The 19724-nt window shown below is 52.4% G+C and overlaps 2 protein-coding genes across 8 annotated transcripts in view; both read left to right on the plus strand.

The window, feature by feature from the left end:
• The window catches only part of NFYC (nuclear transcription factor Y subunit gamma), an 80366-nt gene extending 76185 nt beyond the window's left edge, over positions 1 to 4181 (plus strand). For 3 of the 6 annotated variants that reach the window (XM_025386307.1, XM_025386322.1, XM_025386312.1), the window contains 2 exons: positions 1935 to 1994; positions 3288 to 4181. In XM_025386307.1, the coding sequence (XP_025242092.1) occupies positions 1935 to 1994; positions 3288 to 3407 (180 nt within the window). In that variant the 3' untranslated portion in view covers positions 3408 to 4181. Of the gene's footprint in view, positions 1 to 1934; positions 1995 to 2975 lie in introns of all 6 variants that reach the window. The other 3 variants (XM_025386290.1, XM_025386298.1, XM_025386315.1) reach the window with 2 other exon arrangements.
• Positions 4182 to 17257: 13076 nt separating this feature from the next.
• Positions 17258 to 19724, plus strand: part of KCNQ4 (potassium voltage-gated channel subfamily Q member 4) — a 57045-nt gene continuing 54578 nt past the window's right edge. For both annotated transcript variants that reach the window (XM_025397108.1, XM_025397117.1), the window contains exon 1: positions 17258 to 17653. In XM_025397108.1, coding sequence (XP_025252893.1) covers positions 17340 to 17653 — 314 coding nt within the window. In that variant the 5' untranslated portion in view covers positions 17258 to 17339. The remainder of the gene's footprint in view (positions 17654 to 19724) is intronic.

Raw genomic sequence — 19724 nt, forward strand, 5'->3', positions numbered from 1 at the left:
CACTTTGGGAGGGAGGCCGAGGCGGGTGGATCACTTGAGGTCGGGAGTTTGAGACCAGCCTGCCCAACATGGCAAAACCATTTCTACTAAAAATACAAAAATTAGCTGGGCGTGGTGGTACACGCCTGTAATGCCAGCTACTTGGGAGGCTGAGGCACAAGAATCACTTGAACCCAGGAGGTGGAGGTTGCAGTGAGCCGAGATTGTGCCATTGCACTCCAGCCTGGGTGACAGAGTGAGACTTTGTCTCAAAAAAAAAAAAAAAAAAATTTGGTTTTGGGAACAGAACTAAAGCCAAAAAATGGGAGAGGTTGGGGAGAATCAAGAAAGCGGTAGCTGAAGGCAATGAAAATCTTTGTAACAACAGGTTGTAATTGTGACGACCTAGTACTTAGTAGGTGCTCAGTAAATGTTTGTTGAAGCAGAATGAATAATATGTAAATAAAATTTAAAGGTAAGTGAAATCTCAGCTAATATGAATGGCAATCCTGCTCGCCACAGAGCAGTTAACCTTCTTATCTATGTGGAATATTTTCCATTTGTCTCGGGCTCACTTGTTTATTCTGCAGACATTTCTGGAATACTTATTTTGTATGGGCCCTGCCCTCAAGCAGCTTATAGGCTGTTGGAAGGAAAGGACCAAAATAAGGAACAATAGTAAGAAATAGTCGCCGGGCGCGGTGGCTCAAGCCTGTAATCCCAGCACTTTGGGAGGCCGAGACGGGCGGATCACGAGGTCAGGAGATCAAAATCATCCTGGCTAACATGGTGAAACCCCATCTCTACTAAAAAATACGAAAAACTAGCCGGGCGAGGTGGCGGGCGCCTGTAGTCCCAGCTACTCAGGAGGCCAAGGCAGGAGAATGGCGTGAACCCAGGAGGCGGAGCTTGCAGTGAGCCGAGATCGCGCCACTGCACTCCAGGCTGGGTAACAGAGCGAGACTCTGTCTCCAAAAAAAAAAAAAAAAAAAGAAAGAAACAGTCATGAAGCCTTTTATACCCGTTCCCTTTCTTGTTCCTCATAGCCTCGTGGGTAGGCCTGCAGGGGTTGTTTTTGGCCGTGGTGAGGACATTTGAGAGGACAGTCCTTGTCTTGCAGGCTGGCTGTGATGATTCCAGGAAATGGTACACAGAGGACACTGCTGGTCAGATGTTCCATAGGAACACATGTGCATGCACACCGCAGTCTTCTTTCTAGTTTACCAAGCTGCTTCCAGCAGTTGTCATTATATATGCAGTTCTGCATGTCAGTAAATTTATCTAAAGTCCATTCACAGTCCGCAAGTAAGATTTTAAGTACTCGTGATAAATGTTGTATTTGTTCCACTCCCCGTCCCTCCCCCTTTCTCCTCCCCTCCCTTGGCCTAGAGGACTGCACAGTGCCTCTCTCGGAAAAAGTACTTCATAGGTTTGCCATGAGGACTGCTGGGGCCAAGGCCACTTGCTTGCCAGGGTGTTTCATATTCCAGTCAGATGATCTGGGTGATACAGGTTTGGTTTGGAGCCCACCTTCTAAGAATGAAAGAGACCACTCACCACTTTGTCTAACACTTTGCAATCCACCTTCACTGGCTGAAAGACTGACTCTTAGGACTTCTACCCCAAACCATAGCACCTAGGAGCCATGTGTTCTGTTTGAGCCTCAGGACCTTCAGATGAGTGGGTGGTTGAGGGAGTAGGCATTCATTAGAGAGATGGGGGTGGGAACTATCTATTATGTGCTCAGGATTCTCGATGTCCCTTTGTGCTGCCAACTCCTGGGATAGCCATCAGTGCTAGAAGATTAGGAGGGGCCCTCGCTTTCTTACTACCCATTGAGCTGGGCACTTTATATGCATTGTCTCATTTGATCTTTATAACCTTCTTCTGGGTGGTGGGCTGGTGGATCAGACCCTGCAGCTGACATGTCAACTCTACCATCTTGATTCTTACAGATTACCCAGACAGAGGTCCAGCAAGGACAGCAGCAGTTCAGCCAGTTCACAGATGGACAGGTAGGGTACCCAGCCTGGGCAGGGGCAGAGGGTGAGGAATTGCGGGGCAGGGTAGCAGGTAGTATCTGGGTTTGGATGGTTAGGGCAGCTGTCCTGTCCTCTCCTAACAAGGAGTGGACAGAAATTGTTAAAACAAGTACAGTATTTAAATCAGGGCACCTATCCTTTAGTTTTATAGACTTAGTTGTAACTAAAAATAATCTTAGACCATGTAGCCCCAGTTGCTGTTTTACAGATGAGTAGACTGAACCCTGGAGATGGGAAGTGCCTTGTCCATGCTCCCCTAGATGTTCATTGCAGAGACAGGACTAGAGAGCAGGTTTCCTGTTTCCCTCTCTAGAACTGTATTTTTTTCCCCTAAGCCATAATGTTTTTTAATAGCATAGACTGTTGAGTTGCAGAGAACATGTGACCTCTTGAACTCTCTGGGTACCTGAAATTCAGTAATTTTCAGTCCCTGCAAGGAGAGGATCTTCCCTTTTCCCTCTGCTTTCCCCTCACAGTACAGTACCAGAGACCACTGAGGACATGATAGGATGACATGCCCAAACTTGTGCCCTCTGCTGCTCAAAAGGGAGAAGAGCTGGCATCAGGACCCACCTCTGGCTTCTGCCAGCACCACATGCTAGGCTTACATGCCAGGGCTCCCGTGAGGTCTTGGCTTTTGGTTTCTTTGGGGAGCGCCTGGAAAACCAAGTAGTCAAATTAGCCCTGCCCTTCCTAAGTGGCTGTGTGAGTATCTTCTCCACCCCTGAAGGGTCTTGGCTATAGTTAAGTGTTTATACCAGGCCACCTCCTTAGCAGGGCCCATGGAGAAAATTCAAATTCAGTTTAGTTTCAACCTGAGCCGGATATTCTGAGAAAAGGAGGAGAGGAGGGGGTAATCCTACTGCCCCTGCCAGTGTAGATTACCAAGAGTTGGGGAAATGCTGACTTCCAAGCTGCTGGTACAGTGGTTCGAATTGCTTGTGTTTGCCACAGAGGAACAGCGTGCAGCAAGCTCGAGTCTCTGAGCTAACGGGAGAGGCAGAGCCCAGAGAAGTGAAAGCCACAGGAAATTCAACTCCCTGCACCTCTTCCCTGCCCACCACACACCCCCCCTCACACCGGGCTGGTGCCTCCTGTGTCTGCTGCTCCCAACCCCAGCAGAGCTCCACTTCCCCTCCTCCTCCTGACGCCTTGCAGTGGGTGGTGGTTGAGGTATCTGGGACCCCCAACCAGCTCGAGACCCATAGGGAGCTGCATGCCCCTCTCCCAGGGGTGACCTCACTCTCTCCTCTCCACCCCTCGCAGCAGCTCTACCAGATCCAGCAAGTCACCATGCCTGCGGGCCAGGACCTCGCCCAGCCCATGTTCATCCAGTCAGCCAACCAGCCCTCCGACGGGCAGGCCCCCCAGGTGACCGGCGACTGAGGGCCTGAGCTGGCAAGGCCAAGGACACCCAACACAATTTTTGCCATACAGCCCCAGGCGATGGGCACAGCCTTCCTCCCCAGAGGACCCGGCCGACCTCAGCGCCTCCTGCAGGCTAGGACACTGGTGCACTACGCCCCATGCCTGGGGGCCAAGATTCTCCAGCAGAAAGATGCAATATTTTTTGTTTCCTTTTTTTTCCATTTTTTTTCTCCAAGGAATCAATATTTCAATATGTTGAGCTATGTGTCCAATGCTATGAAATTAAAATATTAAATAACATATTTATGGCATTTTCTTGAAGAGTGTGGTTAAAGAAATATTTCTTCTTTTGTTTTTTTTTTGTTGTTGTTTGTTACCGCCACTTCTTTTTAGGAGCAAATCTCCCCAGGGGTGTATGGTATTTCTTGACTCTTGGAACAGCTGCTACCCCCAAGACTTGCCACGTTGTTCTGCCCTCAGATGGAATTAGGTGAATGTGTGTAGCTGCTTTTTCACTCGTGGTCCTCTCCCCATCCCTTGCTCTTACGCCAGAGCTCTGTGTATTTGCATCCAGAGGCCATGGAAACATTCCTTGCATTTAAGAGATTTATTCCCCATGGAGAGTGGGTGGGTTCATTGCCACACTCTTTTCTCCCAGGGACCCAGGAGACTAGGACTTTGTGCGTTTGCTGCCCACCTCCCCTTTATTTTTTAAATGCATTAAACACTGTGCTAGTCTCCTTTGCATGGACTTCAGACTGCATGAAATGCAATAAATCTCATTTTAGATAATTTAGAGTCTGGGTTTCTGTGTCTGGGGGCATTCATGGGGCCACTTTGCTTGGAAAGGTTCATTTTGCCCTCAGGTTGTGTGTCTGGGAGAGAGGGCCAGGGGATGTTCAAAGCTAAGGGAACTTCATGCTGTGTATGTAAATCAAACAGGTCCTTAGCCGGTGTGTGTGTGTGTGTGTGTGTGTGTGTGTGTGTGTGTCTGTCTGTCTGTCTGTCTGTCTTGCTGTGTTGCTCACTTCAGCCTCAATCTCCTGGGCTCAAGCAATCCTCCCACCCCAGCCTCCTGAGTTGCTGGGACTACAGTCAGGTTACAGTCAGGTACCACCATGCCCAGCTAACTTTTTTTATTTATTTGTAGAGACAGGGTTTCACTTATTGCCCTGGCTGGTCTTGAACTCCTGGGCTCAAGTGATCCTGCCACATCAGCTTCCCAAAGTACTGGGATTACGGGCATGAGCCACTGTGCCTGACCTACCTCAGCCAGTCTTAAAAGTGAACTTCGGCCGGGCGCGGTGGCTCAAGCCTATAATCCCAGCACTTTGGGAGGCCGAGACGGGTGGATCACGAGGTCAGGAGATCGAGACCATTCTGGCTAACACGGTGAAACCCCGTCTGTACTAAAAAATACAAAAAACTAGCCGGGCGAGGTGGTGGGCACCTGTAGTCCCAGCTACTCGGGAGGCTGAGGCAGGAGAATGGCGTAAACCTGGGAGGCGGAGCTTGCAATGAGCTGAGATCCGGCCACTGCACTCCAGCCTGGGTGACAGAGCGAGACTCCCGTCTCAAAAAAAAAAAAAAAAAGTGAACTTCATCAATATATTTGCTGCTCAGAGATGCTTGCCTGCTGGACTTACTAGATTCTCACCATGTATCAGATTGAGCTGTGTCTCCTGCCTGGTTGAGGGTCAAGAGGGCATCTCTCATGGAGAAAGCTGGCTCTATCAAACAAACCTGGGGTAAATCCTTCCAGTCCTGCCTGGCACAGGCTGCTGTTCAGCTACCTGCTGTGGCCACGCCCATTACCAATGGCATGGCATCTGCCAGAGAACAACCCAGGTGCCTTGTCAGCCAAGAGTTCTACAGCCAAGACCTACTTCCTGTTAATTGAAGCAGAGAGAATAGAGAGAGCATTCCACTTACTCATTGGCCACAGAGGCCAGTGATGAGCCATCTTTCTTACCTCCACCATGCCATCCTTCCAGTTGGAATGAGCTGCTGTTGTGGGAAGAACAGTGAGCTGGGTGCCAGGAAATGTAGGTATTTGCCCTAAACCCATGGGCAGATACCTCCCTTGTCTTTGGGACTGTCTCAGTGAGTGAGGTGGAAATTGGGGAAAGGCTTCTGTTAGATGATTTCAAGTCTGAACCTGATGCTTTTATGATTATCTCATGAAATATCCACTGTAAACCATGGGGGTAAGACATGAATTGGTTTTCAACAAGTAGTTTCAGATAACTCGAATGCCCTCTGCTCTTTCTTCCTCCCAGGAGATTGCCCAGATTTCTGGGATCTGCTTAAATACTTTGCCTAGATTCAAGTCTGGCCAGCTCTACCCTTTACTCCAAATTGGGGCATCCTGTTGCTTATATTGTCTTGATGATGGTAGCTTATAAAGTACTCAGCATCTACTTCACTATGCCTTACCTCAGTCCATAAGAAAAAACTGCAATGAAAACAACACAATGAAATAATAAATTAGGAAAAACAATCTGGTAGGAAATCAGGATTATAGAAAACAACACAAATATGGTTATAAAGACCTGTGTAGTTATTAGAATTATTTGACCCTGAGCTTCCTGGCCACCAAAGCAAAAAGAGATGAGACGAGGTAAAGTCTCATCTTACAAAAGTCTTATAAAGTCTTTCTTATAAAAGACAACTTTTTTTTTTTTTGTTTTTCAAAGGCAAAGTTTTTTTAGCTTTAAGGTTTTGGATACATGATGCTGTGTATCCAGAATGACATGGAGTGTCATCAGGGTAGGTAAAGCAGGTGACAGTTCACCATGAGAAGTCACTAAGTCAGCCCCCATAACACAGTGAGTCAGGGTCAGCCCCCACATGCTCGCGACTCCCAAATTCAGTCCCTCCTATATCTAGTTATCTTTATTCTAGCTCTGGACTTTTTTCTGAAGGGGATCTTCTGGCCTTTCCAGCTGTCCTGAACTCAGTCTTAGCGAGACATCATATAATAGCAAGTTTTCACTGATATCCGTGTGCCTAGCCCCGCATGCAGGGAATGCAAGAGGGAGAAAGTGGAAGTGCAGAGGGACCTCAGGCAGAAGCTCCACAATTTAATTTCCTGACATCCTATGTCCCGCCTTGTTTGCTCTGGTTCATTCCTGAAAACCCAAGTATGATTGTAGTTTCAGGCCAATGAGTGGGTCCCCATTTTCCTGTAGACTTCCATTCTTGTTTTAGAGATGTTTCGGTCAGTTGTGATTAGCAAGCAGCTTCCCTGCTGAACACTTTCCCTTTAAATTGCCCTGCCAGCAGGGCTCATCCTGGTGAAAACAAACCCTTTGGTGCAGCCCAAGAGAGCCCCTATCTAATACCCAGCATGATCCCCTTACATCCGGAGCACTTTTTAAACATTTTTCCTAGCACTTGCAGCATCCGTCCTCCCTCCCGATGATCTTCACAGTGACCCTGCAGGGGAGACAGGAAGAGGCATCATGATCCCTGTGTTAGAGATGGAGTCATGGGAGGGCTAGTGAAGTGCAGTGACTTGCCCAAGGTCACTCCATGAATTAAGGGTGGAATTGAAACCAAAACACTGATCTCCTGACCCCCTGTGCATACACAGTTGCTCCCTGGCCAAAGGTGACGTGTATATAGGTAAGAAAGAGGCAGGCTGTTGAAATGTGAACTATCCCCTTTTATTCAGTCTTCCTGAACTGACTGGTCCAGCCTTGAGTATGTGTGAAATAAATAAAGCAGTTGGGTCTGGTCTGGGGACAGCTGGTGGGTGGGATAACTTGCCACAAGGATGACTTTGGAGACTGGAGACCCCTGGAATCAGGAGCAGACGATCTGGCTGGCTTCCTTGCCGCTCAGGTCTGCGGAGGCCACAAGGGGGCAGCATGCAGCCCTCACCTGTGTCTCTGGGAGGTGCCCTGTCCCACTCATCCCAACTGTAGACAATTCTAGGAACTAGTGGGAGTGTGACTGTCCCCTTTCTTAACCCCCTTCCTGATGAGACCCTCACCCTTTGAAAGGAGGGTCCTCCCTAGGATAATAGTGAGAGCTGGAAATTCTGCCCTCTCCAGAGTGTTGCCTCAAGGTCGGTGGTTAGATTTTAATAAGGACTTTCTGACAGCTCAAGTTGGTTCAAGGTCCTTCTTATCTCCCCAGCTTTGTTTCTTTTCACTCTCCTCTCCCCCACCACCTCCTGTACTCTATGGTCCTGTCACACCCAATTACCGATCCCTGAACTTTCCTCCATGTTTTCAGAATGTGCTAGCTACAATGCCTGAAATGCCCTTTTACTTCCTTTTTCACTTATTGAGCTTCTATACATCCATCAAGGCCCAATTTAAATGGCCCTTGCTGAGAAACTTCAAGACCTCTTCAATGTTCCCATGTGAACTTCTACAACCTCTATTATTAGAGCTCATATACAGTCGCTCAGCAGATGTTTCTTTGGCACCTTCTGTGTGTCAGATGTTGTTTTAAACATTGTGAATACAGCTTAAAACAAGTCTGACTTGGCCGGGCACGGTGGCTCAAGCCTGTAATCCCAGCACTTTGGGAGGCCGAGATGGGCGGATCATGAGGTCAGGAGGTCGAGACCATCCTGGCTAACACGGTGAAACCCCGTCTCTACTAAAAAATACAAAAAACTAGCCGGGTGAAGTGGCGGGTGCCTGTAGTCCCAGCTACTCGGGAGGCTGAGGCAGGAGAATGGCGTGAACCCGAGAGGAGGAGCTTGCAGTGAGCTGAGATCCGGCCACTGCACTCCAGCCTGGGTGACAGAGCAAGACTCCGTCTCAAAAAAAAAAAAAAAGTCTGACTTGTCTGCTACCATGGAACTTACATTAATGAGTGGGCTGAGGGTGGGGGTTGGGTTGGGGGCGGGGGAGAGAGACAACGAACATAAGACCAAGTTAGCCTCTGAAGAAACCCTCAACCTTGCTGTTAGAGTTTTCTGGTTTGGGCCGTCTTCCTCACAGGCAGTCCTCAAGTCCAGGGTCATCTCCACCTCTGGAGCGCAGCACAGAGCCTGGCACCAAGAGGATAACAGTAAACTGATGAGTGAGTGAATGAACACAAAACCATCCTTGCAGCCACACTGCACATATTCTCACTTCTGTTCATCTGCTCTCACCATGACATTTTTTTCTTGTTAAGAATTCTTTTTGTTTGTTTTGTTTTTTTGAGATGGAGTCTCACTCTGTCGCCAGACTGGAGTGCAGTGGTGCAACCTCGGCTCACTGCAAATTCTGCCTCCTGGGTTCAAGTGATTCTCCTGCCTCAGCCTCCCGAATAGCTGGGACTACAGGTGCCTGCCACCATTCCTGGCTAATTTTTGTATTTTTAGTAGAGACGAGGTTTCACCATGTTGGCCAGGATCGTCTCAATCTCTTGACCTCGTGACCCACCCACCTTAGCCTCCCAAAGTGCTGGGATTACAGGCGTGAGCCACCACGCCTGGCCCTTGTTAACAATTTTTTATTGAGCTATAATATGCCAGGCAGGGGTGTTCAATGGAGATTATTGTTTTTTTTTTTTTTTTTTTGAGACGGAGTCTCGCTCTGTCGCCCAGGCTGGAGTGCAGTGGCCGGATCTCGGCTCACTGCAAGCTCCGCCTCCCAGGTTCACGCCATTCTCCTGCCTCAGCCTCCGGAGTAGCTGGGACTACAGGCGCCCGCCACCACGCCCGGCTAGTTTTTTGTATCTTTTAGTAGAGACGGGGTTTCATTGTGTTAGCCAGGATGGTCTCGATCTCCTGACCTCGTGATCCGCCCGTCTCGGCCTCCCAAAGTGCTGGGATTACAGGCTTGAGCCACCGCGCCCGGCCGAGATTATTGTTTAAGAAATTTCTGTCTAGGAAAATATGTCTAAGGCCAGGCATGGTGGCTCATGCTAGTAATCCTAGCACTTTGGAAGATCGAGGCGGGAGGATCACTTGAGGCCAGGAGTTTGAGACCAGCCTGGGCAATTTGGTGAAACCCCATCTCTACAGAAAAATACAAAAATTAGTCCGGGCATGGTGGCACATGCCTGTAATCCCAGCTACTTGGGAGGCTGGGGCGGGTGGATTGCTTGAGCTGGGAAGGATGACTTGAGTCCAGGAGGCAAAGGTTGCAGTGAGCCAAGATCATGCCACTGCATTCCAGCTTGGGTGATAGAGTGAGACCCTGTCTCAAAAAAAAAAAAAAAAAAAAAGAAAATACGTCTAAAGCTTGGTACTCATGGATTCTCATTTCATCTTCACATCCTTGTTAGGTAGGCATTCTCCCTATTTTATAAGAAAGAAACTGGGGCTCAAAAATGTTAAAATATTACCCAAGGGCACCAGCTGGTTGACTGGAGCCAGATGCTCCTAGGCCTCCTATCCCAGCTGACCCAGCCCCCATGGGTTTTGCCCCCTCCACTTGTGATTATTTTCCTACAGAGAATGAGAGTCCCCTTCCCACAAACTCCTGGGTAGGGACCTAGCTTTTATCCCACAGTTCCAGCCATCTATAGGCCTCAGTGAGGTGGCATCTGAGCTCCTAAGAGGAGAAGACCCTCGTATGGAGGCCCAGTGCCCAGTCACATGAGCAACTTGGCCATGGCTTCCTCAAGGCCTCCTGAGCCAGGCTGCTGGTGTCTCCCCCAGCTTGGGTGCTGTTCCACTGCCATGGCTCAGGAAGAGGAGACAGAAAGACACTAAGACTGGCACTCAGGAGGGAAGAACCTGAGCTGGACCAGGCTGGGCTGGGTTCCTATGTCTGGCTGGTGCTGAGGAGAGGTCTGAAACAGAACCCGGCCTCCCTCCAATCCCTGAGCCTCCAGCCTCTCCTTAGAGTCTTGGCCGTGTGCTGTGCCCATCATCTCTGTGAACTCCCAGCCCCTCCCCCAAGCTCCTGGTCTTCTCTCTTTCTGGGAAGCTCTGTGGAACAGAAGCTTTCTAAGATCTTGTATGTGTCAAATGTCTTTATTTTGCCCTTTCATTTAAGTGACAGTTTGGCAAGGTATAGAATTCTAGGTTCACAATTATTTGCCCTCAGCACTTGGAAGATATGATTCCATTGTCTCTTGGCATCTGTTGTTGCTGATGAGAAGTTTACTGTCAACTCAATTATTGGACCTTTGTAGATAAGCCATCTTTTCTCTCTGGTGGCTTTTAGAATTTCTATTTATTCTTGATATTCTACGCTTTGACTACAAGGTGTCTAGATAGAGTTTTGTTTTCTAAGATATCTTACTAGGTAGTCTGTGGGCCTTTTAAAAAATCTAGAAATTCATTGATTATTTTTGGCAAGTTTAGTCACTCCAGTATCTCTTTTTGAAACCCTTAATGCATATGCTAGAATTTCTCATTCAATCTTCTATGTCTCTTTTCTTCCATCTGTTTAATCTCCTTATTCTGTGCTTCAGTCTGAAGGATTTCCTCAGTTCTAGCTTCTAATTCATTAATTCTCTTCAGATATATTTGATAACCTATTTATTGATTTTTTAAAAAATGTTAGTGACTTTAGTTTTCATTTCTAAAATTTCTAGATAGTTCTGTTCATTTCTGCTACATGTTTCTGTTTGATATCTTTCTATTCTTGTTTTATAGATGCTACTTCTTCCTTTATCTTTTTGATGATTTTAGCTATATTAAATTTCCTTTCAGATTGCTCCATTAGCTCTAGGTCTTTATGTATAAATTCTCCCATGAGAGGTATGTCTCTCAAGGTATGGTGCTTCTAATGTGTTATGGAACTTATCCTTGAGATTATTTTCAGCACATTTTCCTGACTGTGCCCTGGAATGTGGAGGCCACCCTAAGGGATGATTTCTCAGTTGTATGTGCCTAAGGCATGTGGAAGTGCACCAGCGTCAAATCAGCTCTTATAGCAGTGTCTTGGTTTGGGATTTTTGCATGGCCTGGATATCAAATCCTGAGCCCACACCCCATGTGGACAGGCTGAGGTGTCACACTTATAAGGGTCCGCTTTCTGCTTAAAACCAGGGGCCAGGTGGCTAGCAGACAGAGATTTTAATCCTGTTCATGGAAGGCAGCACTTTACCAGACCCAGCTTTAAACAGAAAGCCTACTGTTGCCCCTGGCATTTTTGAGGTTGGCAACTATACTTCCCACCCTCCCACCCCACTGGACACTGGACCCCCTCCTCAGAAATACACCTTCAATTCCTGCTTGCCACCAGGAATTACCTCTTATGGTCTTACACAATTCCCCATTCTTGCTTTTGGAGCTTAAATATGTATTTTTTTCTTTTAATTATCAGCTGGGCATGGTGACTCACTCCTGTAATCCCAGCACTTTGGGAGGCCAAAGCTGATAGATCAATTCAAGGCCAGGAGTTCAAGACCAGCCTGGCCAACATGGTGAAACCCCATCTCTACAAAAAATACAAAAATTAGCCAGGCATGGTGGTGAGAATACAGTAGCTGTATTCTCAGCTACTCGAGAGGCTGAGGCAGAGAATAGCTTAAACCTGGGAAGCAGAGGTTTGCGGAAAGCCAAGATTACACCACTGCACTCTAGCCTGGACAACAGAGCAAGACTTGGTCTCAAAAAAAATAAATAAATAAAAATAAAAAATAAAAAAATTATTTAGCACTTACCTTGCTTTGCACACCTAATATTTCAAAGAGGAGGAATGTAATAAGTGTTTAATCAAGCTTGACATGGAAATCCTGGTCTCTGAGCCTCCCATCTTTGTCACTGAGTCTCTAGCCTCTCTTTGGAGCACCCATTCTCCTCCCTGAATCCCATCTCCCTTACCAGGTTGTCAGCCTCTTTCTGAACCCCATTTCCTGCTACTCAATCTCCAGTCCCTCCTACTCACGTCATCTCTCTCCCTGAGCCCTCATCCAAGTTTCTCCCACCAGGAGAGCATGGAAGTTCTTTTCCACTGCACACTCAGCAACTCAGAAAAGTCCTTCCTTTTCATTTTTCAGCCAACTCCATTGTCCCAGTGGTTCTCACTGAGAACATGGAGTTAACCAGCAGGACCACAGCACTGTTGCCTTCTGCATGGTCTTCCAGGGGTAGAGGTTAGAGGAAGGATCTTAGAGGAAGAATCCTGAAGGCAGAGGAGGAGCCCTGCAAGAAGGGAGGGCTTTGACCTTCATTTCCACGCCCCTTTCTCCCTCTGTGTCTCCTCCCTGTGGGCCCCCTCCAGCCCTGAGGATCAGTGGGGGTTCGATTTCACTGAACTCAGCAATACTGCTCCCTCCCCACTTCCTGTGGCTCTGAGCTGACTGGCCTGCTTGGTCTAGGCTGGGGGCAGGTCAGTGCCACACCCAGATCCGGGGAAAAGAAATTCCTTGGGCCCCTCCAGCACCTCTCGCCTGGTGGGTGGCCTAAGTTTGTTGTCCTTTCTGGGCTGCAGAGGGAAAAGGAAGAAGGCCTGATCTTTCTCTCATGCTTCCGCCTGCTCTCAGTAGAGGTGGGTTCCCAGAGGTCAATAATGTGATGCTATCACCCTCTGAGCACTCTCCACTCCAGTCCCCTCCTAGGAAGGCTTCCTAGATTGACAAGAGCTGCTAGGATCAGGGAATTCCCAGAGCATCTCCCTGCTCCACCTCAAACACGTACCTGAAAATCAGTACGACAGATGGGTCATGTGTGTACAGCCCCCTGCATGGTCTCTAACTTTTTCATGCATTATAGCATTCAGCCCTGATAGCCAGGGATGGGGGGTCGGGGGGAAGAGGTGGAGTGGCTTGCCCAAGGTCCCCAGGTAGTCCACAGGTGGAGCTAGGACTGGAAGCCCAGCCATGACTTGTAGTTTAGGGCTCTTTCTGTCCCTAGCACTGCCAGCCTCTCTGGGTGCTGGTGCTTCCCACTTCACCCATCCTGGGTTCTCTCCTAGGGAGCCACAGCCTCTGCAACATGCCCAGCCTCAGGGCCTGGCCAGGTTCCCTGTTTCTTATCAAGTCAAATTGGACCCTCCAGCTTGGCATTCAAGTCCTCCTGCATCCCCCTGGCTAAGCTTGCTCTTCCGAATGCTCTGTAACATCCTTCCCACACCAATACACTCACACACACACACACACACACACACACTACAGCAGCACCTGGGTGAATTAAGAGCTATATAAGGCAAGTCTCTTCACTGAGCCTCAGTCTTCTTGACTATAAAATGAGACTGAACAGTATTACTGCACAAGGTTGTGGGGATGCTGAAATAGACAGTGCAGGTAAAATATCCTGCACAAGGCTTAGGATTTACTGCAGGCCTCATTAATGGTAGCTGCAGGCATTACTGGTTGTACTTCTCTGCGTCTCTCCCAGTCCTCCCCACTCCTGTCCTTAGGAAAGCTCCCTCTGTCATTGCCTGTGGAGACTTATCCCTCCTGTGACCTCTAGCAACCCTTGGAGCTGTAAGAAAGCCCAGGGTCAGGTGGCTAGCAGGCAGAGAGATTTTAGGAGGCGAGTGAGTGGAACCCAGACCTCCTCACCTCAATTCAACTAGCACACCTCTGCTCCAAAGCTTTGTACACATTGGGGTGCTACCTTACGATTCTGTCTGTAAAAAGGATTCCTTTGCTGATAAAGTCTAAAAATCACCGACTTAAACCACCCCACTTCCCACTCCAGGAAAGGAACCTGAGCCCTTGATTGACCTGGGGTCACAGTGGGAGTCACTGACAGGCTAGAGCCTAGCCTGAGAGACCTTAGTCCTAGCCACTCCCTGCCCTCCATCCTTTCAGACCTGGAAGTTTCATCCCTTGGTATAAGTAAGTTCTAGAGAACAAGGATTGGCCGTGTGTGGTTATCCTCAGCTCCCAGCACCCAGTGCCCAGCAGGCAGGTGCCAGTCAGTGGAAAGCACAGGTCACAGACAGTTCTGGGGGTCACCAATAGGCTGTGTAGACTTAGGTGAGTCCCTGTGCCTCTCAGAGTCTCAGCTGTCTCAAGCAAGGTGCTGCTCTCTGGCCCAAAAGGGACTGGACCTGGCACACAGATGGTGCTCAGCAAATGGGAGCGCTCGCCCTCCCACCCTTCCTCTCAGTCAATACTTGCTCCATTGATGGATGATGGGGACAGTGATGAATTACAGGAGATCTTGGAGCCCTGCCCACTTCTTGCACAGACAGGGAAACAAGTCCAGGGTGGGGAAGGGACTTGCCCAGGTGGGAGTGAGTGTCGGTAAGTGCGTCTCCTCAGCGGGGCAGGGAAGCTTTCACAGTGTTTCCAGGGTGGAGACAGGGCTTGCGGTGGAAAGGAAACTGCTGAGGGTGGGGTCAGGGGAACAGGTGGGAGAGAGGGAAGGAGGAGGGTGGGGAACCACAGTGTCCAGTACCCTCCAGCAGAGGGGCCAATTGAGGGAGCCTGAGACAGCTGTTTGCTCAGAAAAGTGTCTTAGTCACTAAAGGCTGTGGTGGGGAAAGGCCGTCCTCCCAGTCATGTCCTGGGAATCCGGATGGGGCAGGAAGGCTGTCCGGTGACCCTCATAGTGGCCACCTGTCCTCTCTGAACTGGACTTTCTCTTCTGGCCCTTCCACTCCTCCATGTGCACACACACGCCAAGTAAATTTGCTGTGGCCTCCGGGAATCATCTCCCCCGTCCCTCCCACCCCTTAGGAAGAGTTCTGTGTCCCTCCATTACCCATATGCCTGCAGGAGAAACAGGCCTCTATGCCCTATGAAAGTCCTTCCTGAGATCTAACTTCCATCCCTCTAGCTGCAACCACAGTCTCTTTCCTCTTTCTGCTGCCTTTGAGCAGGTAATCTGGAGTGGAGTTGGGAATGATGAGAGACTCTCCCTGCAGTGAGGGCTCCTCACAAGGTGGGGAAAGAACCTTTGTAGTCCCTCAGTTGGGAAGAGAGCCATGGGATCCAGAGGTGATGCTGAGCTTGAAGATTAGATTTCCCAGAACAGACCCAGTTTCAGATATTCTGGGTGGTAAGGGAACCTGAATTCAAATTCCATTTCTGTTACAGAAGAAGAGCCTCAAAAAGACCCCCTAGAAACATCCCCAAGGCCCTTGCAACTGCTTTCCTGTGCACCTCTCACGTCCTACACCTTAGTTCCATTCCCCAGGATCCATGATTGAGAAGAACCCGCCAGGCAGTCCCACAGAGGGAGGACAGTGCCGCATATTTTGGGGGTGCCATCTTCAGCTCATAGAGAGAAGATGGGTTAACTCAGCCCAGGCACTGCATCCCTAGTGGGGCCTTGGGGTCCAGAAACCATCCCCAGCTTCCAGTAGAGGATCTGGGCATAACCTGCCTGGGGGCACCAGGCTCTGGCCCTGGGCACACCTTGACCAAGAGCAGCAGAAGAGATTCAGGTCAGACCCCAGAGGGCACCCCCAGCTAGGCAGAGGGGAAAGGATCACTATGGGGTAGGGGTGTGGGCCTGCTGCCAAGCCCATCTTAGGGACCCCCGGTCCCTGCAGCCCACGGCCCTGCCTCCCTCCCTCCCTCACTGGCGCTCAGCAGATCAATGCTGCCTTTGCTGACAGCTGAGAATCGAGCTCGCCTTCCCGCCCCTTCCCCCGCCCCTCCCGCTCGGCTTCGTCCCTCGAGATCCTCCCGGAGGAACCGGGAAGAGTTTGCTGCGGAAGGCTCACCCTGGGGCAGGGCCTGCGAAGGGAGCGGCTGGTGTGGCCGCAGCTTCCCGTGGAGGAAGAGGGAAAGAGGATCGTGAAACCCAAGTTACCAGCCCTGTGCAGGGCCCAGGAGGGCTAAAGGAGAGGGGCTGTCCCCTACAGCCACAGAGATAGAGGTCGGGGACTAAGAAAAACTTTCCTGCTGGAGAGGGAATGCCCTGGGACAGTCTCCCCTTTTCTGGCTGGGATTCTGTGGACCTTGGGTAGGGGCTGTGTGTCCCCCCTAAGGCTGGCTCAGAGCTCATCTCCCAACACTCCATCTGCCCAAACCCAGTTCCCTGACCTGGGAGTGAGGCAAGGGAGCAGGCCCCTCCATCGGGGAGGACCCTCTTCTGGGCAGGGTGGGTCTTCCCCCATCATGATGAAGGGAAGCTCAGAGGTGGCAGTCGGTGGGAGAAAGATAGACACACCCAGGCCCACTGTGCTCCACACACCCTGATGCTGCCCAGCAGCCCGTGGGCTCCAGACCTTTCAGGTAAGAGCAGGACAACCGCCGCTGCCCACCCAGCCACGCACAGCACTGGGCACACTTTAAGCACACGCACCAGGCACACAGGGCTCGACCCGGACAGACACACCTCATCCCCTTTGGACTCCACCTCCACTTTCGCAGCCACCCACACCCGACCCACAACTCACACTTCACTAACTCCATCCCAGCACCCAGTAGACCCACAGCCACCACCCTGCACACACAAGTAGACGCCGCTCCACTGGTCTACACCTAAACTCCACGGGACACTGCGTCCCTTCCCCTGCCGCCCGCGGCCACAACTCCACGTGGACTCCACTTTCCACAAGCACACACGAGGCGTCCCACCCCGGGCTGGCCTTCGGGCCCCACTGCCCCACGCAGCCGTGGACACCGCTTGCACGCGCCCGACTTCCCGGCCCCGCGCGCTGCCCCCGCCACGCGGTTCGGCCCAGGCACCAACTCGGCCGCCCGTGCGCCCTGCCCCGCCGCCTGCTCCGCGCGTCCCCTCCCTCCGCCTCGCCTCGCTTGCTCGCTCGCTCCCTCCCGATTTGGGAAGGCGGCCGTGGGGCGGGCGGGGGAGGGGCGGGGCGGGGGAGGGTGACATGTGAGCGGCGCGCGCCGGTGGCAGGTGGAAAGGCGAGCGGCATGGAGCGCGTAATAAGAGAGTTGGAGTCGGAAAGAGCAGCCCCAGTCGCCGGGGAAGCGGGCGGTCAGTGCGGGCTCCGGCGGCCCCCAGGCTCCGAGCGCCCGCCCGCGGCCCCGGCCCGGCCCCGAGCCCCCACCGCCCGCGCCTGCCCCGGGTCGCCCCTCTGGCCCCGGGTCCGAGCCATGCGCCGCTGAGCGCCCCGAGCGCGCCCCCGCCCCGCACCGTGCCCGGGCCCCGGCCCCCCCAGCCCGGCGCCGCCCATGGCCGAGGCCCCCCCGCGCCGCCTCGGCCTGGGTCCCTCGCCCGGGGACGCCCCCCGCGCAGAGCTGGTGGCGCTCACGGCAGTGCAGAGCGAACAGGGCGAGGCGGGCGGGGGCGGCTCCCCGCGCCGCCTTGGCCTCCTGGGCAGCCCCCTGCCGCCGGGCGCGCCCCTCCCTGGGCTGGGCTCCGGGTCGGGCTCCGCCTGCGGCCAGCGCTCCTCGGCCGCGCACAAGCGCTACCGCCGCCTGCAGAACTGGGTCTACAACGTGCTGGAGCGGCCCCGCGGCTGGGCCTTCGTCTACCACGTCTTCATGTGAGTTTGCGACCCCGCGCCCTTCCGCGTGTCCCCGCGCGAGCCTGGCCTCCCGGGGTACTGCCGCCCCGCCCGGGCTCCGCCTTCTGCCCCCTACCTCAGGGCCGACCCTCATCTCTCTGCCCCCAGGCCTGAGCCCCATTTCTGATCCCCTCGCTGAGCCCTACCCTAAGCCCTGATCTCCCAGGCCTGACCCTTGCTTGACCTCGCTTCTGACCTCCCCGCACCGCAACTGCTTATTTCCATCCTGACCGCCAACCTCTGCTCCTCTGTCCCAGGTACTCCCCACCGCTAGCTGCCTCCCCCGAGTCCGCTCAGCGAAGTCTGGGGCCCCTGGAGTGGGCGCCCTTTTGCTCTTCCCCACCACTGCCTCCCTGTGTTCCAGACACAAAGAGGACCCCTTGGCTCCCACACGCTTCTGTCACTTGCTCCCCAGCTCTGAGCTATGAAGGGCTCCCCTCAGGGGTGCTCCTCTCCAGGGCAGCCCTCATTCCCACCCCTGGCCAGCTGACTATGGGTGTATGGGGGTCCCCGTGGGCCACCTGGGCCCTGACACTCGCCTATGCTGTGTCCGACTTTATCTGTGTCTTCCCTCAGTCTTCCCCTCCACCCTCAACTTCCCAGTGGCAGCAGCGGCCGCCTTGCCTGCCCTGCCCTGCCCTGCCGGCTTGGCCCAGCTCGCCTGCCTTGCTGGCCTGCAGCACCAGGCCTGGCTCTAAGCACCAGGGGAAAAAGAAAGAGGAGAGGGGTAGGTTTGGAAACACTGTCGCTGCTGGGGCCCCCTCCTCCCTCTCACCAGGCTCCTACAACTTTCAGAAACACTGACCCCTCTTGGATGTAAAGAGTGAATTTTGGCAGCTCAGAGCTCAGTCTTGGGGGACGGCCTGGCCCAGCCGGGAACATGAGAGGCCCCGCAGATATCAGTTGAAGGGCTGGGCCTGACGCTGGGACGCTCAGAGATGCCCAGAGAGAGACCTCTGATCCCTGGAAAATGTGTAGCTATTAATCCCTTTTTGCTGCCAACAGAGAGGGCCCTTTGGCGCTGGGGTCTCCTGGGTGGCCCACCTGCCTGCACACCTGACCGTCCAGCAGCCCTCCTGCTGGCCTGGCTGTCCCTCTGCCAGCCTGAGTTTCCACCTGTGTGCAAGTTGGCCAGTCTGCTCATCTCTCCACCTAACTGTCCGCAGTCCTTCTGCTTGCCTGTTTCCATCCATCTGTGGCCTGTGCAGTTATCTGGGTGCCTGTCTGTGCATCTGCCTATCCACCTGTCCACCTGACTGTGCACTCTTCCTCTACCTCTCTTTTCCACCTGTCTCTGGGTCTGTCCTTCCGCCTGTCACTTGGGTGCCTGCTGGCCTGCCTCTGCCCCATCTGAACTGGGCCCACAGAATTTCAGAGGTGAAGGGGAGAAAGATGCGGCACAGGGTGGGGCAGGGTGGGAAAGCGGACTCTCTCGGCCATTAAGTGCGTTGGGGGTGGCAGCCTTGACTCTGTGCAGAGATCTCAGCTGGGCTAGCCCAGGGCAGAGAGTTGAAATTGCTCAGGACATGAGGTCAAGCTTTGGTTCAGGGTCAACGGTTAGGAGTAGCCCAGCCCTTAGTGCCCATTGGGAGGCCTAGGATGAATGTTTGTGGCTATAAAGAGGCCTGTTGGAGTGAGGAAGGCCCAGGGCTGGTGGAGTTGGGGGTGAGGGGATGGGGACTGCTCCTTAGGAGTGGCTGAGTGCCCAAGGAGGGTGAGACACCCCCCAGAGAACAACTGTGCCCTCCGTGGGCTCCTCTTGAGAAGTGACTTTTCCAAGGCATGGCTGGGCCTGGGGAAGCCAATAGGGCTCTGAGGTTGGGTCCTTATCCCCCAGGCTTGGCCTCATGGCCCCCACGAGGGTCAGTGGAGGTGAAGGACCTGCCTCCTGTCACCTGCCAGGCGCTATGGTTGCCTCCTTTGAAAGGACCGCCCCTTCCTCTCCAGGAGCTAATCCACTGGCACCTTTGCCCCACATCCTGCCCTTTCCCAATGCCAGGAAATGCCCTCGCCAGGGCCGTGCTTGTCCTGACCACTTTTCCCCGGGAGC

Source organism: Theropithecus gelada, chromosome 1 (assembly GCF_003255815.1).
Source record: "Theropithecus gelada isolate Dixy chromosome 1, Tgel_1.0, whole genome shotgun sequence".
Taxonomy (NCBI): Eukaryota; Metazoa; Chordata; class Mammalia; order Primates; family Cercopithecidae; genus Theropithecus; species Theropithecus gelada.